Source organism: Macrosteles quadrilineatus, unplaced genomic scaffold (genome assembly GCF_028750875.1).
Source record: "Macrosteles quadrilineatus isolate MER2022 unplaced genomic scaffold, UCM_ALF_1.0 Scaffold_1__1_contigs__length_201487025, whole genome shotgun sequence".
Lineage (NCBI taxonomy): Eukaryota > Metazoa > Arthropoda > Insecta > Hemiptera > Cicadellidae > Macrosteles > Macrosteles quadrilineatus.
The window spans coordinates 65,888,636-65,914,544 of record NW_026542594.1 but is presented as its reverse complement, the minus strand read 5'-3'; the positions used below and the strand labels follow the sequence as shown (position 1 = coordinate 65,914,544).

Below are 25,909 nucleotides of genomic sequence, written 5' to 3'. Positions count from 1 at the left end.
TAGGTTTTGATTTTCTTCCTTTGTGTGCTCCATGTATACTCAGTTCAAAAAATTTTGGAGGTTTGAGGGGATGTGATTTCATTTCATCCACCTCACCCTAACTTTGAAAAAACGGCGGACAGCTGATATATACACCAAGCTAAAAAAAAGTAGTGGGGGAACCCAGGAATCCTTCCCCTTAAACCATCTAATTTTTTTGAACGGATTATAAAAACTGCCTATTACCATTGACTATTGGACGTGCCCGGACTTTAGACTTCAGGCCCCGGGCAAATTGGCCAATGGGGCCCCCACCCAGACAGCACACTTTCTCCTCAGGACATCCCACGGATATTGCGACAGGATATGCAAGATATACCATAGTAGTCCTATGGTCAACCTGGGATATCCCAGGATATCCGCAGGAATGCGTAATGTCCCCGCTGGGGATGTCCTACGGATAAGCTCACAGCATATCCGTGGGACATCCGAGGTCATCCCAGGGTAGTCCTCAGGACATTCTCAGGACATATGGGACTACTATGGGATGTCCCTGGGATAAAGTGTGGTCTGGGCCTGAACATAAAAAACACAAAATAATATAGATTTAGTATGAAAAGGTTAATTGTTGAGTAAATTGATTAAATAGTTATTAAACACAAATTTTGAAGAAAAAAAAACGAGAAAAAAGTTCTTAACCCAGACGGGTCTCGAACCTGGTACCTCCGCCTTATGAGTCTCTTCCCTTACCTCCTGAGCTATCTGCGCTTGATGATTATGAGTGTTTTCAAGTGGTGAAAGAGTAGCCGACAGTTGCAATAGTCGTAATACTTAAAATATTTTTGATACTACAGTATATAATATGATTCTGTTAATCTGTTTAGGCCTCGAGTAGTTGAATTGTTTTTCTGGTAGGCTAGTTGGAAAGGATACTGGTATTTGAATATAGATTAATTTAATTACCATTAGATTATCACTGTTTCTTATATGATTAAAATTAGTTTTAGATAATTTTTTATTAATTTAAAGTTGGAATTAAATACACATTTCACACAACTATGATAGAACTCTAGTTTTCATGAACTCAGTGGTAGTAATATGTCAGTAAATTAAAGTCAGCCCTTGCTAGCCACAGTATTAACAAGACACATTTCATTCTGGAAAACCTTCAACTTTTAAAACAAATTATAAAACCTCAACATCTTAATGCGTGGGAATCTTATTTTATAGAAAAAATAGACCAAAATTAATTATTTGTTAAATAGTGAAGACGGCTCAGTTATAAACTCGGAATTACTGAAAATAATTACATCAAGAACAACACTGTAATATATCCAAAATTCAAAAGATTAATTTTTCTAATATTATTTTTTATTTTTCCAATATCCTTTAAATCATCTGTTTTAACTTGGTTTAAAATTAATTTATTAAGTAAATATTTACTTTTTGTACTAGTGTAAACACAGCCTGAAGATGGAAACCTAGTTTCTGAAAGCGCTAGTGAATAAAACATATAGGCCTTGTGAACATTTAAATTTAGATATACATTTCATCAGTGGTAGTAGTTTTTTTCTTCAGTTTGTTACCGGGACATTACGGGACATTACAGGATATCCAGTGGATTTTGTACATGTCCCGGGATGTAATGGGACATTCTGGGATATCCTATGGCATTCGTACATATCCCAGGACTTTACAGGATATCCTGAGGTTAACTTACAAATCCCGGGACATTACGGTATATTGTATAGGATATCCTGTGGATTTCGTACTCTTCCCGGGATTTTGCGGGATATCCTGAGGCTAGCGTACATATCCCGAGACATTCTCAGGACATATGGGACTACTATGGGATGTCCCTGGGATAAAGTGTGCTGTCTGGGCAGTATGAACATACGATTGTAACTACTGTATACACAATATAATGTGTCTTACATGCAAACTGATTTTAACCAAGCAATTTTATTATTAAATTCATTGTAAATAATATTTAAACCTGTTAGATTATCGGTATGCTGCATTTTGTACAAAGTAATTTTATACAGTGTGTAAATTAAGTCTTGAAACATATCTGTATTTTTTTAACCTAATAGATAGAAATATTCTGTTTGTGGCGTTGATTGTTAACAAAGGTTCCGCAATTTTTTACATCAAAAATATTTTTTAACCCTCCTAACAGGGTAGGGGGTGACTTATTTTTTCAGATAGCAACCCCTATTGAGTGACCCCTCATTTTGAAGGATTTATCAAAAGAAACACAATGACGCAAACCCGAGGTGGATAGCGCACCCCTAGGCAAATGGCAGGTATTCCAAAATTTGATTTACTGTATGTGAAAAAGCACTAATTCCACAAATATGGAAACAAATCTGTATTTTTAAAACCGAAATAGATAGAAATATTCTGTTTGTGGAATTGATTGTTAAAATAGGTTCTCTAATTTTTCACACCAACAATATTTTTTAGACCCTTTAACAGGGTAGGGGTTGGTGGTGACTTATTTTTTAATAAAACCCCCTATATTGAGTGACCCCTCATTTTGAAGGGTTTGTTAAAAGAAAAACATTGACGCAAACCCGAGGTAGATATTTCACCTCTAGCCTAAATGGCGGGTATTCCAAAATTTGATTTGCAGTAGACTCCCTCTTATCCGGACTGCTCGGGACCGAGGCCAGTTCGGATAACGGGTTTTCCGGTTAAACCGACATCCCCAAAAGCTCGTTAAAACGTACCACTAATGCATGCAATCCAAATATTTGACTCAAATTTAGGAGAGCATTGTGTTCTTACACGTTATATATCCTGGTCCTGTTCTCAAATCTTTCCCACTAGAACAGTCGTTTCAGTACCACCAATGTATGATTTTATGATTTTTGTAAGTGTGGATATTTTTTATTTTTTATAAAACGGCTTATTTATTTAAATGCAATATTTCCAAATTCTTTTGCAATACTACATTAATCTTTAATATCCTTTGCAACGTTTATTAGACGAAAATATAGACAAAATAAAAACAAAACAGTACATATAAGGTTTATTTAAATTGTTTGTTTCACTAATACATAGGCTACTCTATTGAGGGGCTTGAATAAAACAAAAGTTAAAAAAACTAACATTAATTAATTACTGTAGTGTAAATAAGTGAGATTGCATAATCTGTGAAAGCTTTACATTATTTTATAACTTCTATTCTTTTATTGGCAAACCTAACTGAATCTAAGTTCATAATATATAAGTTCAAACATGTTTGCTTTTTATAGATTATGTTTATAACATAGTAATTTTTATTCCCTATTAACGCCTCTTGCCACTATGCGTATGCCTGGCAATTTAAAACGCCTTTTTCAGGGTGTCTTTTTGAAATTAGGGACAATTAATTTCAAGTTCTACATATAAAATTTTCCAGGACAAAACTTGCCAGTCATAAGACTAGCATATTCCTTTCTCTGCTATTACATTAATAATCCTTTGTTGAATTCCGTGATAATTTCTCACGATTGCAGCCACATACCTTGATCATATCTTTCAATCGCAGAAAACTTGTGATACAATCGCTGCAACACTGTATTGATTTTACCCGATCGTGGTAACATCCGTGATGATTACCTGAGATAACAGTTACATCCCTTAATGGCCTCATCCTTTATGATTTTCCACGATCGCTGCGATTCCCTGATCATTACTTACGATCACAGCGAAATCCATGAAAATTGTTCACTATTACTGTAACACACATGCCATGTCTTCTTATAGTGACATTATCTGTTTATCTTCCAAAGCGATCAAGTGAACCTCTTTGATTATTTTGCGCAACCCCGGCAACAACTGTAATATTATATCGCAATCGGGACAATACCCTCGATCGTCTCCAGGGATAGTTTAAACTCCTGTGACTATTGTTTGAGGTCTCGGTGAAATTCGTGATGATTTCCCATATTCGTGACAATAGCCGTGATCATTACTTGCGATCGCGGACACGCCAGAATTGCCGAAAATGAGGAAGTGTTTTGCTCGATCGTGGCCACACCCGTGACTATTTTTTTGGGATAGCGGCCATATCAGTGGTCATATTTCATTCGCGGCAAAACTTATGATGATTTCTGGTGATCATGGCAACGGCCGTGATGATTTATTGCGATTGCGGCAATGTCCGGTTAAAAGAAAACACTATGTGTTTAAAATGATTTATCACTACCCAATTGGTTGAATATGTTTTACAAAATTTGTTATTGGTAGTGCTTGTAATTTAGACTAATAAAACTTGGTTCAGGTTTGTACCTTTGCTTACTATTTATTAAGCTAAGTTAAGCCTAGATTAAATATACTTATAGAAAGACAAATGATTAAGCTGAAGGATTTCTTTACAATACAAATTTAATGAACTAAGAATAAGTTAGGATATTTACAATGATGAATGGGGTTTGACATTTAAATGAACAGATACAGGGTCGCCATCTTTGGTTTAGCCTAGCTCAGTAAAACAGAACAATGAGTTTACAATAAGATATCAGTTTAATTACATAAATCTTCTCAGGGAGAGGGGAACTCGGCTGGCTAAAAAGATCTTCAAATATTTTAATTTATAAAATAAAATATGTCAATTATTATGAAAGATGGGATAATTAATTGATATTGCCCTTAGGCTTGGGTAGATAAGTTAAATCCTCCAACAATGAATAGAATAGGTGAAAAATTTATCAAAGTTGAATAGCAGATATCAGTTCTCTTGTTCAAATTGTTTTTCTGGAATTATTCTTGATGAAAATAAAGTAGTTTTTGAATTCAAATAATTAGGTTCGATCAGAAAGTAAATAAAATAGGTCTGTGTTAAGTTAAATTTCTTGAAGTTAGGCTAAGCCTTATACAAAATGGAGAGTTCTCACCAGATTGGTTCTTCAGTAACAGTGTCCAATTAATATAAATCTTGAGGTGGCAGTACAAAATAGAAAAATAAAAAAATAAAATATAGTAGTGGGGGGCTGGGGCAGAGTGGGCTCCCTAGTTTCAATCAGTCGCTGAAGAGCGCGCGCGCGAGTTAGCGTAATGGGAGAGGTTTCATGAGGTGGGGGGAAAGACGCCATTGTTAGTAGTCACCATGCCGTGGACTGGCGAGCATCGTGGTTTTGTAGTCGAAACGTTCTTTAAAAATAAGGATAGTGTGGTGGCGACCCAGCGTGCATTTTGTAGACGGTTTGGTTTGAATCGTCATGATAGTGTTCCCGATGCTAAAACCATAAGGAAATGGATTACAAGTGTACGGGCGACCGGATCTGCTTTGCCTAGAAAACTAGTTGGACAACCAAAGAGTGTGAGGACACCAGAGAACATAATGGCGGTGAGAGCGTCTATTGAACAATCTTTTTTGAATCGGAAGGTGCAACCGTTACTGTGAACGCTGTGCGCTATTGTCAGATGTTGGAGAACTTTTTCTTTCCCAGAATTGAAGAGTATGGTGAGGAAAATAATATGGAAGCCTTTTGATTTCAACAGGATGGTGCCACGGCTCATACCGCCCGTCGCTCTCGCCAACTTCTGCAAGAACGGTTTCCCGGCCGCTTGATCTCATTACGAGGGGATGTTTCATGGCCCCCTCGCTCCCCCGATCTAAGCCCATGCCATTATTTTCTTTGGGGTTACCTCAAATATGAGGTTTACAAAGTTCGACCAAGGGACTTGGAAGCCCTTAAGGAAGCAATTGTTGATGTTATCACTGGAATAACGCCAGATGTGCTGCATAGAGTTTTTGAAAACTTCATTGAACGGCTAAATATGTGCATCGCTCGTCAAGGTCGTCACCTGGACGATATCATTTTTAAAACTTAATGAAAAATAAATGGCATTGTATTTAGATTTCAGAATAAAAAGCTTTTGTAATAATCTTGTATGGTTTTTATACAGTTAACCGATCAAATCAGGGAGTCCACTCTGCCCCACCCTGTATAAAAGCTAAACTGTTCTTCTGTTGTTACGTTAGTGTTAAGTTAAATAATTTTTATCACTTTGACTTTTTAAATGTTAGGGATTATACCCTCACTGAATTTAAGGTGTTGAAGCTGCCCCAATAGTCCCAATAGAGAAGGAGGAACATTTTAATTTCACACAGGATGATCAAAGTTCATTGTTGAAGCCAGCTGTCTTCTTTCTTCATCACTTGCACATACACTAATAATCAGGCTTTTGGATATAATCAATGTTGGGGTTTTAGAAATAATTTATACTACGAGTATATTAATAATTTTGGATAAAAGTGTTATTGCAACTATGGACTTAATTACAGGTTACAGGTTTTTATTAACAATAATATTTGTTGAATATATACAATATATTTTAAAATGTGATGATGGTTTCTGAGGGGTGATTAAAGGATAATATAATTCAAATTTACTATACATTTTCTGACAATTTATTTAAATAGGCACTATAGCGAATTTTGGTACAATAAAAGAAGTAGAATTATATAACTAAAATGAATGAATGAAGTGAATGGGCTATATATGACATGTAACTTTGCTTGGTATTCGTGAGTTTCCCACAATCGCGTTTTTCAACAACCAAAAACGATAGAGGCCATTCTGTAGGTGTCCAATTGATTTTTGAAGTTATTAAGAAAAACGACTATGCAAGGAGGGCCCTATCAGGGCCCCCTGTGCCTGGGGGCCCCGGGCGCTCGCCCCGTCCTCTCATAGGTAAGTTCGGCCCTGCTATTGGATACTGAAGTTGACATCCAAACTATATGGACCACCTGTCATCAATTTTTTATTAAATAATTTCTAGATCAGCATATGGTACGTGTTATTAAATTACCTGTAGGTACAAAAAACCAAATAACACTTGTAAACAGACAAGTGTGTTATTTGACATATTTTTGTACTTTCAGGTAATATTTTTATTTACAAAAAAATGACTAAACATTTTTTATTAAAAAAGTAAACTATTTTATCATAGTTGTGTGAGCTGGTCACAGAATGCACTAGTGTCTAAAATCATATTTTCGACCCTATTTTTTGTTGCTGTCATAAAAGGGTCATAACAGTTGCTACAGCTCACAATAAGTCGTTCCATCAGTTCGACTTGGTAAAAAGGTTTGTGCATTCGACAGAAATTAGACATTTTTATTAAATAGAAGGTGATGTTTTTGTACAAGTATAGGTTACGGAGAGAATTCAAAAAATTGTTATTTCAAAATTCCCATGTTATTCTTGTGGAGAATATTGTAAAATATTGTAGTTTGCTTTCTGATGGATATATTTTGATCAAACTTGGTTAATTTATTTATTTTATACTAAGTTATTAATATTTTACTAAAATCACTCTTTTTTACCCTCCCTGTCAAAAGCAAGCCTAGGTTTTCATAAAACCTAATGTTAATTAAATACATATTATTGAAAGTCAATTCAGGCAAATAGAAATTCGATTAGACATCAGATTTGCTGCGGCGGGGGTATTATTGTTCATGTTTTGTATTGTACTTGTTGCTAATTTCCCTGTAGTAAAGTAATTGTAACCGGAATGATCAAGGTGGGTCTAGGAAGGTCCTTGACCATTGTAATCTCTCATACTAACAGAGATCGTCATAAATGTTATGGACTTTTTTATTATTTGCTCTTGTCTCCCTATCTACTGCTTGTGAACAGTATGTGATCACTTGTTCCGTCGCAACTGGCACTGTTGGAGTGGTGGTGTATTTCTCGTCGGAGCCCGTCGGACCAATGGGTTAATGTCTTAAAATTGCGGAAGGTGTCGGAGACTTGACGGAAGGCGTCGTGTCGGAGAGCGTCGGACTAGCGGGTTTCCTGCTTTAGGTATCCATTTAGATAGGAAATTAATTCATTCCGGTATGTTTTTTCTTTCGTGATGGCATTATTAATGTTATTCTTAGGTTGTTGGCTACTCATCACTAAAATAAATTATCACAATTTACTAAAAAATGTGGTATATTTCAAGTTTACATCAAAACTCATCTTCAGCCTCTAGTAACAACATATCAAGTCTTGATATGTTGTTACTAGAGGCTGAAGATGAGTTTTGATGTAAACTTGAAATATACCACATTTTTTAGTAAATTGTGATAATTTATTTTAGTGATGAGTAGCCAACAACCTAAGAATAACATTAATAGGAAATTAACTTGGAAACCACACATTTGGAGAAAACGGCAACAACTAAATTTAAAATCTAATCAGTTAAATTAGCTCATCGGAAGAAAATCAAAACTTGGTCTAGAAAATAAATTATTGCTATATAAAACAATACCTATTGAAACCAATATGGACATACGGAGTGCAACTATGGGGCTCGGCGAGTACTTCAAATATAGAAATTATCCAATGATACCAATCGACAATGCTGAGGAAGATAACAAATGCACCTTGGTATGTCACCAATAGAACACTACATCCAAGATCTTAAGATGCCTACAGTTAAGAACGAAATCATGACCTTAAGTGAAAGATATATTACGAAATTAGAATTTTATCAAAATCATTTAGCATTGAACTTACTAAACAACACAGATACAATTTACAGACTTAAGAGGCCATCAATTCTGGACCTGCCCTTCAGGTTTTTGTAAAGTGTTTTATCGAAAAATGTGTTGTTGACAGTGCTTAACAGCTATTTTAAATGTTTAAGTTACTTTGTTATTGCATGGCATTTACTTATTGTTCAGCATATTATAGAACAGATTGTAAAGTAAAAAAAAACAAAAAAACTTAGCAACCCAAATACGTTTGCACGGTTGTAAATTTTTATCAGGATACATACATTTGTTCTTAAGAACCATTTTACTTAATTTGATTAAGGTTATGTTTGGTATCATTTTACTTCCCAGGTTAGGGTACGGGTAGAAACAGACAGACAGCGACATGATCAATCAATCACATGTTATCAAATTAGCGCACGAACAGACAAAGAGCGAAGCAAATTTCAGTGGAACAAACTAGTTTGTTTTACAAGCGCGATTTGAAGCGAACTAAACATAGAATTACATGCAAAATGTACATTGTTATTTTGGAAGTGACCAGTTCAGCGCAATGGACATCAAATTACTTATTGCATGTGTTTATGAAAAACCCGCTATGTGGCACAACAAACACAAGAACCACAACAACCGAGGGATCGTTGACAAGATGTGACATGAAATGTACCCTTAAAATCATGTTTCATACTTCCTCGATACAGGAAATAAGTGATGATATTCACTATACAACTTTCTGCCGGTATTCACTTCATTCACCCATTCACTTTTGTTATGCATTCTCAAAATAAACGATTTTAAAAAAAACTGTTTTCGTACTCCAGAAATTTATATAGCCTATGTTCTTTAAAATGGTCATTTTGGTACTGACTTTGCCCCCACCTTGTCTCTTGTAATCGCTGTATGTGTGCGATGTTGTCGCTTCGCTCTCAAACGTTTCACGTCGCCTCGCCTTGCTTCGCTGTCAGTCGTTTTCTACCCTTACTTGCTGTCACATTTTGGTTTTTCTGTCTTTCTTTACCCAGCATAATTGTTTTCAGTTTTTTGCTCAGTTTACTGCTACAGTTTATTTTTTAAGTGCACATTTTTTTATTAGGGTCTATAAAGGGATTCATAAGGCTACAAAATCAAATGTTATGAATAAAAATCTGTACTTTAATAATAAAATGGTTTTTTTATTTCAAAGTCAACTGTATATGTACAATACAAAATGTTTATATAATTACATAATAGTTAGATAACAGTAAAAATATTTTGAATAATATCTTGAGAACTAATGTATAATTTAGTACCGTACAAGTATAAAGTATGAGTTTGGGTAGGTAAATAAAAAGGTATCTCAATACCGAAATGGAAAAAAAAGTTTAAAACTCATCTCATTATAAAGAGTTGCAATACAGGCCTCTTGCGATAGCAAAAACAATTACATGTTAGGTTTTACTAATCATAATCATATTAATACTAAAATAATTTCATTAAGAACTAACCGAAATTAGTCTGATGACATTCATACATGGATTGTAAATTCTTTTAAAGCTATTGGATTGTAGTTTTTAAGATTATAATTTTTCAAGTAACACTGAGTGGCCTATTTACTACAAACGCTATTGTTTGTTATCTTATTGTTATTATAAAAAGAACATAGACACACTAATACTAAAGAGAAAATGTGGTGATTACCAAGTCAGGAAAAAATTGAAACACAGTCAACAACATGGGCTAATACTTATTTTGCAAGAAAAAGAATTGCACAAACTGGGCTAGGCATGACAATGACAATTACTGTAAATTTATATTTTTCATCACTTGTTTTTTTTACTTAAATAAATACCAAAAATGAAACTTGTCCTTATAAAAATGTCCAATACAATGACAATATAGCATAAATAAGTATATAATCCTTCAGTTATGTCAAAACAATAAAAAAGCTTACATTAAATAGGAGAAAATCAAGACAAAATTAAAAATATAACAAATACTGTAAGTTATATAGTTTGGTAATAAAATATTACGATTAATGAAATGGAGTACACGTTCGAATTATTGCAATGTCTGTCAAAATATACCAACGCAATGAAATTAATCCTAATATAGGCCTACCAAAGTCATTTTAAATTTTACAAATAATTCAAGAGATTTTAACAAGAATCCCTAAATGTTATACTTTGAATCTCAGTCTAGTCAATGTCAAAAAAATATGGTAGAGACAATGTATCACACATGAAAAACCGTTGTTGTAATGAATGCTTCAAGAAAATACTTCATCTCCTCAGCTCTCCTCATATGGACATCTGTAACACGACATTGGTCATCTGAGTGTTGAATCTTTGAGACCAGAAAAATACTTAGCCAACATACTTACGAAGTAGAGGTGTACACAGCTAATTTTAACCAAGCGGCAACAAAAAGTTATGATACACAATGAGAACTTACTTTTTTTCTATTGTTTAGGTGCAGTGGTAGAACATTATGGCTATGGTAGATGTGCTAAACTATAGCATACCATAAATTAAAAGAACCAAATTTTCTTAAACCATGTCCTTTCCCATTGCAAACGCAAAGCCAATTATAACTGCAATAAGCATTTTATTCTTATATGCCAACCCCGTAGAAAGGACGTGTGTTATATTTTATTGCCAGCCATGGTCTTTCTGAATAATTAATTGATACCTACAACATATGTTTTATTATTTATTAATATATTGTAAATATTGATGTCATTGTTCCCTTTGTTAAAATACAGATCAAGTTTATTAATTGTCTTAAAGTCTTGTATTTGATATTTTTAATATTGGTGCCGAAACCTGTATAAAATGTCTGCTAGGAAATCTTCTAGAGTCAAGAAATTACCTGACAGGTATACTCCCCTAATTAATGATTTAAATACTGAAAGGAATTTAGACCCGACACAAAATAATGAAAACCAAGAAGACAAAAAGACATCATGTTCTCATGGTACTAGTAAATCTTCAAAAGCAAGTCATCGCAGTAGATTGCTAATAATTGAGAATTAGAAAAAATAGAAGAAATGAACAGACTCGAAAGAGAATTAGAACTAAAAGAAATGGAACGTCACAAGAAATTAGAGGGCCAAATTGATACCTGTGCACTTTTAGATGAAGGTTCAACAATATCACTAATTGACTTTACCACAGCTGACAAGTTAGGAGTCGAGGGAGATATAGAGCCCCTTACTACCTGTTGGTCAAACTCAACATGTCACTTTGAATCTACCTCTTGTAAAGTTAGCCTAAAAATAAAAGGACTTTACGAGGATGAAGTATTCACCCTTGATAACGTTCGGACACAGTCACCACTAGATTTACCACTTCAAAACTTTGACACAGTAAAAGTTATACAGACTCGGTTTCACCTAAACTCAATTGACCAGCCCCTTCCTTCGGCACATTCCAAACCCTCTATCTTGATCGGACAAGAAAATGCACCTCTTATTTTAACAAGAAAAGTGATAGAAGGACCTACCAATTCTCCTATCCTGTCATGGAGTTATCAAGGTTGGACTATGCATGGAAAGTGTGCCAAATTTGATGGTCGAGTAGTTGGAAATTTTAATTTGACAACATTTCACGATGAAAAACTACATAATATGAATGCTTCCAGTTCCCACTGAGGCCCACGGCCCGCAAGTCACTACCCGACCCTCCTCGGCTATCCAGTGTGATCAGTACACCAGCGTTAGTTCCCCCGCTTGGAGTTACCCAGCCCTCTTCAGACTCAAACTCAGAAGCTGTGGAGGCATTGAGACATTCCCAACAACTAGAGATTGAGAAACTCAGGTGGCGGCATGAGCAAGAGATCATTGAGCTCAAATGCAAAATTGGTCTTGTTCCAATGAATATGCGAACCAATATGGAGGCAGACAAACGGCGAGCCCTCCTGGATCCCAAACACGATAATTCTACTAGATGGGAAAAGTCATATTTCGAAACTGGTCAAAGAAATCAAACCACGAAGTAGAAAACGTAAGCTCAAAGTGAAAATCACTCATTAACTAGGGAGTACCTAATTTAGCCTTCGCAAACCTCTACCAAAAATGACTGATGCTACAAAAAAAAAGAAATCAAATTTTCTAATGCTTAGTTCTCTTGGAGGGGAGTAGCTGTTATAATTTATTGTCTGCCATGGTCTTTCTGAGTAATTATTTGATACCTACAACATATGTTTTATTCTTTATTAATATATTGTAAATATTGATGTCATTGTTCCCTTTGTTAAAATACAGATCGCACTTAAAAATCGGGGTGTGCGATGCAGCATTTTTTTTTTCAATTTGATGCATTGATGCGATTCAAAGAATTTTGATTTTGAGTCAATGCGATTCGATTCAATGTAGCACGGCATGATTTTCTTTCAAAATTAAATACAACATGTGTTTCTGTAATGGATCGTTTACCTTAAAGTCTTGTCTTTGATATTTTTAACAGACGGGTAAGTACTCAGCTTGTCTTATATAGCCTGCTAAAAAACATTAGCAAAACTTATGATAGCTAGCCTGACCAAACTAGACTACTGGACCAATTTACACACGGTTGGTACGAAATGAAAGATATTTTCTAATAGATGTGCATAATCCCTTTATAAATTAAAATAGAATCTCAAATGAGCACAAAAAATAAATTTGAAATTAAAAGAAAATTAACATAAGCCTTATGGGTTGCCATGCTGGGGACAAAATAAAACAAACAGAGAATCCAAACAAATTAAATAAAATATAAACAGAAAATCAAAACAAATTGAAGAAATTCCTATAACATGTTTTATTTACAGTGTGGGGTGAAAATAGAGAAGTTTGCACAATACAAACTTTTGGTCGAGTTTTCGACCACAGGGCGAGCTCTAGTTTTGGCTTGAATTTATTTAATGAAACAGCTGGTCAAGACAATTAACTGGCGTTTGTACTGTATATTTTCGAGCGGAAAACAAAAAATATGTTTGTGATGCTTTATTTTACATTGAGGAAGTATGTGTGTTTGGTTAAAGAAAGGTAGTACAAGTTTTGTAGAATATTACTCACAGTTTTCTTTGTAATTTATATAGAAAGCTAAAGAGGTTTGACTAAAGTTGAAGAATTAATAAGGTAAAATATATTTTTCATGAAGCATCAATATCAAGTAATTGCTACACTACGGTACAGTTGTTATATTCTTATGGATCTATTAATCGACATCAAAAATAGGCTATAAGTAAAAGTAGGGTTTTGAAAGAAAGTAGTTAACACTTATAAATCGGCTTATTTTTTAAAAATTAAATCATAGAGTTACATTATTTGTAAACACAAGTCACATTACCATGTTATAGACTTGACTGTAATGTCTGTCTAGAAAGTTTAAACCCCTTATCTAAATACAGTAGAACCCCACATATCATCCGACTAAGACGGGACCGGGCCATGGTCGGATGTCAGTAGGAGCATAACTTGCAGTCTCCGTGACATCGGTTATTGTCTCCCACGACCGCGGTAACACCCGTGAGCATGTATTGCAGTCACGGCGAGACCGGTAACCGTCTCTTGCGACCGCAGTAACACCTGTAGTGAGCATGTATTGCAATGTCGGCGACGCTGGGAACGTGACCTGCGACAGCTGCAACACCCATGAGCATGTTTTGCAGTCTCCGCGACATCGGTAATACTGTACGTGCCCACGAGCCGTGGTAACATCCGTGATCAGGCTTTCAGTTAACCGAACGGACTTATCTCATCTCCCGTGACAGGAAGTAGATGGACGGACACTAGGTTGGATATCCTGACGACTCGGTTATGCCAAGGTCGCATATTAGGGGTTCTACTGTATAAAGACAAAATTTTACTTCAGTAAGAGGTAAAACTGCGTTTTTATTCTGAAATGAATAATATATATGTAATCATAAGTGATGTGTAATAAGATGAGAAACTATTTTATACAGCAGATCTAAAGAACAATTCTCTCTGCGTTTTCTTCCCGTTGCAAAGCACGGGTAGCAGCTCGTTATTTATAAAATCAAATACATATAAACACAACAGTTATGTAAGCAATCCTACTTTGACAGTTCTCATTGTGTATCACAGCTCTTTTTTTTACCGTTTGGTTCAAAACAGCTAGGCTGTCATAATTCATTCATTTTGTGTTAATGATGAAAGTCCATAAGTTTAATTGTGTTCTACCAATGCCCCACTAGAAAAACAGGCCATGCTGCAGCGCAACACTACCTCACAGTTGTGGATAGTTGAACTAAAGTTGCCAGCTGACAATAACAGCCAGCTTATTTACCTAAAACATGGGATATGGCAGTGAATTTACAATGTGAACCACAAGTGTGATGACATGGATCCTGCCCCATGGCCTGTTTTTCTAGCGGGGCCTCAGTTCTACCACAGCCACCTCTAATACAAGGCCGCAACGTTCGAACTGGCAACGCCGCACTCACCTGCCGCCTGAGTCCGGCACTCGTGCTAGGCTATAACATCAATGAGAGTATTGCTGCTCTGTATCAATGAATGAAAGTATTTAAATTACACATTTTAGTTTGAATGTGGTAAAAAAAGACAAATTAGAATCTAGGTTGTTTATTTAGTGAAAAATGAATTGCAACATAGGTACCACAATATGTCTTCAACTAAAAATATACAAACATAATGTTTTTGGTTGCATTTATCGTATTGTAAGTACGATGAATGTGGAAATAGATGGACTTTACAAATTTCCTTTGTTAATTTGATAATCTATACTATTATATAACAATCTCATGGTGTCTGTATATATGTGTGTTATTCAACATAGTAAAAACTACTAGACAGACTGGGCTTAAATTTTACAAACTATAGCTATCACAGCCACCTCGCTACTATACCAAGAATGGTAATACAGTAGGAATAACTTATTGCCACTTCAATATTTGTAGAGACTTTGGGATTTGTAGAGACTAATATCTAACAATTTGTTCAAATAAAATAATTTTAAATTTTAAATAGAAATATTATGTTTTAGTCTACCTACCTGAGGAAACCATAAGTTAGCGACAACAAAATTTTAAGTTTTCATTTTGAAGGCTTACTGACTAAATAATTTATTTTCTTTGAATAATTAATAAGCAAAACGTTTGCCATTTTGTAAACGATTTCAGAAGCTAGGCCTCCATATGGCTTTCCACAATATTAATAGATTTTTTTTATCACATCAACATTCAGACTGTCGGAGACTATGATGGTTTTATTGTTAGATGGTGTAAGTACATATTTTTTTACTAGTAAGCCTAATTTAACTTAACAGAAACACAGGTTTATTTCTTTGAAGTGCTAGTTATTTAAGTTATTTTAATCACTTAACAACAGCTTTTATCAATAAGATAGACAAATAAATAAGGAAATATTACGGCATTACCACCTAAAACTCGCTTCTCGTGTCTATATTTACATGAATCATTGTCTTATTCTTACATATTTTTTTTACAAATCTAAGTTCATATTCGTGAAAATGTTTCACACAAAAACGAGAATTGTTTTAAGATGTCTAACTTGACCGATGAATAGCAGGAAGCTATTGTTGCTTACCCGGCGGATCACATAGAATCTTAGAACACTGTATGTATTATTCATTTTTAATTGAGCTTTCGTAATTTTTCTTGCATACAGCCATATCACATCTATCTGGCATGCTGTAGTAACAAGTTCAATGGTATTACTAATTATTAAGGGTATTAGAAACGCGATTATGTACGTCGGTACGCGACTCCTCCATTCACTGTAATGGTAAGTCGACCGCGCACCAAGACACGGATGCGACGTTGCCACTTTTCGCTCGCCGCGGCCTTGTATTAGAGGTGGCTGTGTTTCTATCCAGCAGTCTCTCTCAGGTAACTGTAGAAAAAATATTTCCTACAGTTACCTGACAAAGCAGTTACCTTCCTTGCACTGATTATAGCACGCAAAGTAGCTAATTGCTGTGTTTACTTACTTTTGCCGCACTCCAGTATTCCAACCAAACAAAGCAAAACAGTGTGCTTTAATAAGGCACATAATACTTGTAGGCTACGTTTGAAAATAAGTTGGCAAAACTTAAAAGATACTACGACTAGTACGTGCCTTTGATTATTGATAGGCCTACTACAACTTAACATGTTGTTTTGTGTTAACATTCTATTTTAGTATTTAACCTAGAACCTAAAACTTGTTGTTCAGTGTTGACACTGTAGGCCTAGTTGTTACACAAAAGCCTCAATTTTTTTCATGATGTAGGCCTAAAGATTTAATAGCCTTTGGTCTTAGGTACATTTTTATTGTGGATTAACTTATGTTTTTTATTATTCGAGAAGCTCCAATGTCTCAATATTTACACTAACAACAATATCCTACTTTCTTCTTATTTACTGCACTAATTATAAATTAGTGGTTTGGGCGCTTATCTCGAGCATGAGTCATGAAATGAAACCCCCAGGCGCCGCGCTGTACCACGGCCGGCTTTAACTCCAGGCCGCGGCCTTGTAGAATTGGCAACGTCGCAAGTGGGTTGTTTAGTGTCAGACATCCCTTAAGATAACATGGCAGACAGGTGACATCAGCTCATTAATTCGCAAGCACTTTATTTTATTTAAATTTATGAACATAAATTTATTAAAATATTGAAAGTAAAACATACAGAATTGAAAACCAAAACAATATGAATTGAAAATCTATATCTGTAGCCTACATTTTAAGCGGAGATAATATTTTCATAGGTAGTCCACAAACCAAGCTTTTGTAAGAAATAGACAAATAGGCTACCATTAGCTGCTTCCAAACAAAACAGCTGTTACAACCACGATTACTAGAAAAATACCGGTACCGTCAAACGGGGCTACTTTGTAAAACTTTTTTATTTTTGGCTGTAACTTTTTTGTTTTAAGAGATAGGACCATGAGAAAAATTCCAAATTGTGCATTTCAGTTAGCCTAGTTCTTTTGAGTGCTACATTTGAAAAAAATCTATATTAAATACTTTGGCAAAAACTTTATGCCGTTCCGAGATTTCCGAACTTTACAGAGGTTTAAAAAAAAATCATATATCCAACCTAAAACAAAGGATTAATGTGCCAACAAAACCAGTTTTTCGTTTAAAAAAGACAAGAATTTAAGAAAAAAATTAGTAATAGTATGTAAGTACGTCTTGTATTGTATTTTGTCATAGCCGTGAAATAGTGCTCCAGAAGCAAGGATCGCAACTCCCTTTCAGACGTCTGGTCTGCTGAACGATGCTCGGGATTTTATTGGATGTTTAGTCCCTGGAACTTGTGTTTGAACACAACATGTCCTCTTCTGTTCAGGGAAGGCTCACTTAAAATGTTTATGATGTCATCATATGGAACATGATCTTCACCAACGTAGGCCTAATCCGGCCACTTAAAAACTTGTTACTGTGTCGGTTACTTTTCTAATAAATCGGACCTCACAAACCTTATTATGATAATCAATACTTATTATCTGGCCAACAAAGTGAAGTTGACGTGCCTTTTTTATATACTTCACCACTACCCATGTTAGTAAACATAAACCAATAAAATGAAGAGTGTCAAAGTAGCCCCTGGAAGTAAAAACCTTGGACAATTTTTTTAAACAAATTTTTTTTCCCCATTAGCAATTTATATCCCTTTAAACAATCTCCCCCCCAACCCCCAACCCCAACCCTTTATTTTAATCCCTTAACAATTTATATTAATACGTATTTTTATCATCCCAGATAGATAGATTATTCATTAAAATATGCCTTAAAAAAATTGATAAAAGTGGGTAGGTTGTGCATACGAAAGTTCGGGGACGTTTTTTTTTTTCGCAAAAAAATCTATTCATGTTTAAATATTTTTTATGATAACAAAGAATATATATATATTTTTGAGTGAGTGTGAAAATAAGATTACCTATGTTATAAGGGTGATTTTAATATATAAGTTACCATGGTTACTACTAAAACTAAAATTTAAAAAAATATTTTAGATAAAAACAAAAGTTTTATCATTGTAGCCCCGCGAGTCAAAGTAGCCCCGGTTGACTGTATGGATCATAAACATAAACAAAATGACGTTGTTGGCCCGAATCCTATACTAATAGCATTGAACATATGATTTGGCAGTTCCATTTAAGCAATGTTAAATACCGGTAATGTTTATTTTCGGGCCAAAATCGTCATTTGTTTATGTTTATGATCCATACCGGTATTTTTCTAGTAATCGTGGTTACAACCCTACTTGTGACGTTGCCACTTCGAAGGCCCCGGCCTGGAGTTAAAGGCGGCCGTGGCTGTACGCTGCCGAGCGTCAGCTCACTACAAATCGAAACTGCAAAACAATAGAGTCCTTGAGTTGAAGTGCTGTACAATTATACACATTTTTCAAGTGCTGTTGGTTGGTACAAACAGAATAGGCCTAAATGCCTTTGGTGTGGTTCTTTGGATACTTGAACTATGAGTGAAAAAAACAAAATCAAGTTGTTCACTTGTCAGTAAAGTTGTTTCCAATTTTGACTCAAAAAAAAAAAAAAAAATTGTGTCCCGATGGTGCCACTTTTTCGTGGCGCCATATGCGGATGCGTAGTTAGTGTATGGGTTAAACCGGCCCTGATTGTTGGTTGAGGAAGCTATAGTTTTTTTAAATTATTATTATTCATTACTGTCTTGTATAGGAAACAAATATAATCAGTTGGGGTACATTTGAACAACATGCTTACCAGAGGAAAACATGGTGTTCAAATGTACCCCTCAGACTCTCTTCAAATCTACCCCACTAGGCACCATTTTGCAAAAAGTTAAATTGTTTTTTTTTAATTGTAATTTATCAATGTGAAGTGCATAATTGTATCTAAATATGTATAAGCCATAACGTAAATGGACCAAACTTATCCGTAGTGTAGTTTTTCTATGAAAAATTTACAAATCCCTTCTGCTAAAATAGTTTTCTTGTGGCGCTCTAAAACTTCTTTTCCCAACAACAAACTAAGAACTGATCAGAAATGGAGGGAGATGAATGCAACCTGTTGTCCTATTGGAGGGCTACATTTTACAGCTGGTCCAATGGCCTGCGAGTATAAAAATTACGGCAAATTTAAACCGTTCAAATGTGCCCAATGTTCAAATGTGCCCCACTCTCCCAACCTGTTGCTTGAATTCGAGCAATTGCGAAATATTACAGGCCTTATTACAATTTTCTTTTTTATTTCCTTTATTTTTCTAGAAAAACATTCCTTGTAACCTACATCAGTTGAAGATAGGCTATAGCCTAATTTAACAAAAAAGATGTTTTACTAAGATTAATGTTGTTAACCCTAGCAGTGGCCGATCGACGTCTGGTGACGATCTGACGTTGATGCTTAGAATGGCCAAGTCGTCTTGTGACGATCTGGGCCGAAAATTTTTTAGCGGTAAAAAAAACACTTACAATCAACTCAGATGAGAATAAATATATATACCATTCGAAAGATCACATTCTGAACTTTCATTTTATTACATAAACAAACCCTGTAGCAGGTATATAACAATGTCACGACGATTAGAAATCAAATGAATTTTTGACGCGGCACGACTTTTGCAGCCGACACTTGGGAACTGGCAAAACACGTCTTGTTTGGCATTACCCTGCTTGTGTAATTTTCGTCGTGGGATGTTGCGAGTAGTACCACTGGATAGCCATTGATTTTATCTTCATTGTGGTAGTAATATTTAGAATGAAATATTGATTGCACAACCGGTACGATTTTATGAAAACAGTTGTTTTCGAAATTTTTAAGAAATGGCAGATGGTCGTCAGGTGACGATGTGGAAAATACGAATTACATACCGGTACAGTGTAATTTATTATTACTAGTCTTATAGTATGTCATTTTGAAGAGGAAGAAATTTAGATTCAGAGAGTGGCAGCCCTGCACTCAGGGTTATTTCTGTATGCTCGCATGTAGACGACGGAAGTGAGTCATTACTGCTACAGTCTGTCAGCTGTCTTGTATTTGCCATTGTTTGTTTGTGTTGTTGCCGGAAATATTGTTCGTTCTCGTGTTATCCGCGATTTATTACCAAATACGTTATTAGTTTGTAGTGTTAGTGTTAGTGAAGTTTGTGTGTGTGTATAACAGTAATCTTCATGCATAAATATTACTGAATTGTGTGAAATAGTGTTCATAAAAGGTTGTTAGCATCATGTCCTAAAATGACGATTCTGACATTCAGAGATTGTTGTACGAGATGGACCTTAGTTCGCCATGCTATATATGCTATATAATGATATACCCAAGGTGTTATACATTTTTATAAAGGTAAATGAATACACTACAACATGTTTATAATGGTTTGGGGGTACCATAAAACATTTTGTAAAAAAGTTATAGCCTATATACTAAATACTACCGTATTTTGTTAGCATCATGTCCAAAAATGACGATTCTGACATTCAGAGGTGCTATATATGCTATATAATGATTTACCCAAGGTGTTATACATTTTTATAAAGGTAAATGAATACACTACAACATGTTTATATTGGTTTACATAAACCAATATAAAAAACCATATATTACACACAAAAAAAATTTGTTTGTTTTGTGGTTTGGGTGTAAAAAATTTGGTAAAAAAAATATATAGGCTACTAAATACTGTACACTCCATTTTCTCGAAATGCGCAAAAAATTCAAAACGTTCTCAAATTGATACATAATCATAGGTGAAAATAATTTTTTACCATCATACTTATAACTTTTTTGGAATCCTTACTTCATTTGCTTTACAAATATGTAGGCTACATATCATCAGCCTACATAATGTTTCACAACACAAACACTGTAACTTAGGCTATAGTTTACACTTATTTGCGGTTTTGCGGTTATTGTATTATTATGTACCTATTACGTACCCTACCTACAAAAAAAAAATATTTCTAACATGTTATACATTTTTATGTAGGTAGGCCCCTAATTGAATCACTACGGTACAAGATTATTATGTTGGTTTGAAGTAAAAAAATTTGGTACAAAAGTTGTATACCTACTAAATACTGTGATTTTTTTTCTCGAGAAATCGCTAAAATATAAAAACATTATTTTATATACGTATGTTTATAGTGTAAAAAATTATTTTTACCATAAACTTTATAACTTTTTTTGATTCCTTACTTCATTAGCTTTACAAACATGTATATATCATTATTAGTATACTCATATATTATAGAACTTTTTACAACATAAACTAACACTGTACGGTTTTCAATTTTTTTGGTTCTCCGTTTGTCATTATATTTCGCCCCAAAAACTTAAAAAAAAATATTTTCCTAACATGTTATATATTACTATGTAGGGAATTAGATTGTCTACAAAATGTAGGCTATATAATGAATTTCCCATAAAAAATCCGTAGGGAAAAAAATACCGAGGCCGTTTTTGAAATTAAAAAAAAAAATTCGAATTTTTTTATTTTTTTCACTTTACCGATAAAATACACTGTCTAAATCATTATGATATTACTATTTCTAGATTCTCCTGTTCTTTCCGAACAAAATGAATATGAGGTTGGCTAGGTTTACTTGTACGGTTGAATTTTTACAAATTTTCATAAAAGGTCTGCAAAATCGCCAAAATGGGTTGGCCATTCCCCACTTCTAACATTGGCCACTGCTAGGGTTAAATAAGTTATATAACTTAATCAACTATGACAATAAGTAGGCCTACCCTTAGGTGTCGTAATAATAATCGGCAGATATATCTGCCTACCTTCCATAAAGCCAAAATAGATAGGCGGATATATCCGCTGACCGTCTGCCATGCACAAAGTGCTAATGGCGGATATATCAGCCTATAGGCCTAGCCCGGGAAGGGTTAGGCTAAGTCCTGAAATTTTTATTATGATTGCAACTTACTCAGTGAGAGGAAGGAGAAATCTAAGCAGCAGAACCTTCAGTGATCTTTTCATTGTCTTCATTTTGTTTTCCTGTAGGCCTAGGATCAATTGTCAGTGAAAAAACATCGTCAATTTTCATTTCTTTGGTTGTATCATGGAACTCTTTCAATTCTTCAGCAAATACATCTAAGAAAGATCTTCCTGGAGGAACCATAAACAATGCTTTGATTTTATTATAAACATTTTCAGCTTTAGATCTGATCAATGCTGCTTTGGAAGCAAATACTTCGGTTTCCTCATCAGAAAAGTTCCAACAACTTGTATTCCCAACATACTTGCGAAGTTTTTTAATTGTGTCTATCAACTCTGGGTGTTTCTTAACCATTAGTGGATGTATCTTAACACTTAGTAGCTCATCTAAATGGGAAATACAAGACTCAGCATCAGCTTGCTTAAGACTCAAGCTACTCTTAATCCTCACATCAATATCAAGGAGCTGTGCCTCGGTTCGCAAAAAGTCCAATTTTTCTTTCTTATCATCAAGTGCCATTTTGTACTCTACTTGCATTAGTTTGTCCTGATACTTTTCTTTAATCTCTTTTTGGACATCTGCAGGTAATATTTCACCTGATTCAATCTGAGCTTTTAAAGTTTTACCATCTTGTAGAACTTTTGCTTCCCATTCCAGCTTGGCTTTTTCAGTCTTGAAAACAGAAGGCTTATTCAAATTGAGTTTCAATCTTACTTCCTCGCCCTTCGGAGTAAAGGCTCTTAATGTTCCATCTTTCAACAACTCCCCATCAACCTCCAATCCATCTTTGTTTATTAAAGATTCTCTACCCTTGGATTGTTTGCTTAGCTGTTTCCCTTTGGGAGTGTCAAACTCTCCATCTATATCTTGTTCATCGGCTCCTTCAGAAATCTTTTTGTGTTTTATCTTTCTTCCTGATCGAGATGTTTCTAACGGTGTAATATTTAATGAAGACGTTGGAGTATCTTGTTCAGATAAGGTTGACTTTTTGCGAGGTTTCTTCACAGCTGGTGATTCTGTGTCATTTGTGTCAATTTTTTTCTTTTCAAGCACCTTTTGTTTACTTGTAACTGGGGTATTGGATGCTGATTTAGTCTTTTTACCTGGTGTTTCATCAATTATTAGACTTCCTTCGGTTTCACTGTCTCCTTCTATTGGAGTATCTGGAGCTTGAGGCCTTGGACTTAAGCCCAACTCTGAGTCCATCTGCATTATAGCTTCATTGAATCCCTTTTTCTTCATAGGTTTTCCGAATTTGGCTCTGTTTTCAACATAAGGGAACAACTCTTCTTGTTTACATACAGCGGTTTCTCCAGTACCGTAGAAATAAATATGATACTTCATCTTGTTCGGCGTTTCATCGGCGACCCCTTCAACCCGAGCAGGCCAAGGTGGATAGCCTCTTACCTTAGCAAAAATCTTATCCCCCGGTTTAAACTTCGGTGCTGCCATTGTCCGTTACTTTAATATTAATCACTTATGAGATAAAATTACGTGTTTTAATGTAGAAGACACGACGTTAACACTGCCGCCAAAACTGCACGATGGTTTTAATGAAGACAACACTATTACTACACTGCTACAAAAACACGTACTAGACTTAGACTACTTTGACTACTACTGTTCGTTCACTCGTTCACTGTACGTAAATGTCGTAAATCACCCACCACACTCAACTCAACTCAACGCCATTGCTGAATGCCGATTGCTGAAGCTGAAGCTGAATGCTCGGAAGCTGCTAGCTAGAGCTAGAGTCTAGTCCTAGTCCTAGTCTACGCGATCTGATCTGAACTGAAACGGCGCGAGATTATACTTACAGACAAACGGAAAAGCAAACACCACTAAAATACTACTTATTGTACTCATAAAAGTTAGGGTAATATCATAGATAAAACATACGTTGGTTAGTCTATGGTAATATGGTAATACGAGTATGTTTTATGTATAGTTATGTTTAGACTAGTATGTTTTATCTATGGTTTTATCTATGGTACTGTAATACCATATACTGTATACAAATGGTGACATGCACGGCCACCTTTAACTACAGGCCGCGGCCTGGTAGAATTGGCAACTTTGCAAGTGGTGTTGTTTAGTGACAGACGTCCCATAAGATAACATGGCAGACAGGTGACATCAGCTCATTAATTCGCACTTCACTGATTTAAATTTAAATTTACGAACATAAATTTAATAAAATATTGAAAATAAAACATACAGAGTTGAAAACCGATTCAATATGAATTAAAAATCTATATCTGTACATTTTTAAGTGGAGTCAATATTGTAATAGTCCAGTAACCAATCTATCTATCTATATATTAATAGGCAAGCATGTTTCTTTAAAACCTTTTTTCTCAGCTCGTGTGCATCGTAGGGAAAATCTACGCATACCGTTAGAAAGCTATTTTCCTGTAGGTGTGCAGAATCCCTTTATAAATTTAAATAGGCTCAAAGATAAGCACAAAAAATGAGTTTAAAGATTTGAAAAAATTAACATGGATCTTATGCGTTGCCATGCTGGTGACGAAATAACAACGAAATATAAACAGGAAATCAAAACAAATGGAAGAAACTCCAATCACATGTTTTATTTAGAGTGTGGGGTGAAAATAGAGAAGTGAGTACATTTACATATTTTTGGTCGAGTTTCGACCACTGGACGACCTCTCGTCTTTTTAAATACACAAATACCATTAGCTGCTTCCAAACAAAACAGCTGTTACAACACCACTTGCGACGTTGCCACTTCGAAGGCCACGGCCTGGAGTTAAAGGTAGCCATGGTGTCATGTCATAGTGCTTTAGCAAGGCCACCTTTAACTAAAGTCGGGGGCCTTCGAAGTGGCAACATCGCAAGTAGGGTTATAACAGCTGTTTTGTTTGGATGCGGCTAATGGTAATTTGTGTATTTTTTAGAATACAAAAGCTTGTTTAGTGGGCTATAAAAATATTGCCTCCAATTTAATGTACAAAAATAGATTTTCAATTTAAACATTGTTTTGGTTTTCACTTCTATGTATTTTATTTTCTATCTTTTAATAAATACGTTCATAAATTTAAACGCATAATACGCGAATTAATGAGCTGGTGTCACCTGACTGCCATGTTATCTTATGGGACGTCTAGCGCTAGACTAGACAACACCACTTGCAACGTTGCCAATTCTAGCAGGCCGCAGCTAGGAGTTAAAGGCAGCCGTGGCTTAGTCTGTGTTAATTATACGGTTCAATTTCAATTAAATCGTTCCGCGACCACACTACGATTTGCACCGAGTCTATACTGCCTCGTTTGGAACAGACCAATGTGTTTATGAGTGAAATCCAATAGATTAACTAACACAAGTTCTCATCTCATTGTAAAATCCTAAACTTGATTTTGTTTGTGGTTCGTTTTTGGCGGTGTTTAGCACTCACGGATTAGGGCATAGTTAAACGGTTTGTCCTACCTGCACCTCATGTTATACAAATGGTGTGGGTGCGATACCTAAAGTTGAAAAATGTTTTCACAGACAAAGAACTCTGTGTCTAGATCTTTATAATCAGTCTAGGCCACTCTAAAAATACTTGAACTAATAGTTG

General features: G+C 35.1%; 1 protein-coding gene across 1 annotated transcript; it reads right to left on the bottom strand.

The window, feature by feature from the left end:
* Positions 1 to 9,589: 9,589 nt before the first annotated feature.
* Positions 9,590 to 24,007, bottom strand: LOC128983438 (PC4 and SFRS1-interacting protein-like). The gene is made up of 2 exons (XM_054402730.1): positions 22,318 to 24,007; positions 9,590 to 10,746 (listed from the first exon to the last, which is right to left on the bottom strand). Exon 1 carries the CDS (start codon positions 23,779 to 23,781, stop codon positions 22,339 to 22,341), a length of 1,443 nt encoding a protein of 480 aa, XP_054258705.1. The 5' UTR covers positions 23,782 to 24,007; the 3' UTR covers positions 9,590 to 10,746; positions 22,318 to 22,338.
* Positions 24,008 to 25,909: the final 1,902 nt, after the last annotated feature.

Bases quoted from the DNA above. Each gene is read 5' to 3' on its own strand.
- LOC128983438 (XM_054402730.1), bottom strand. From the start codon at position 23,781: ATGGCAGCACCGAAGTTTAAACCGGGGGATAAGATTTTTGCTAAGGTA.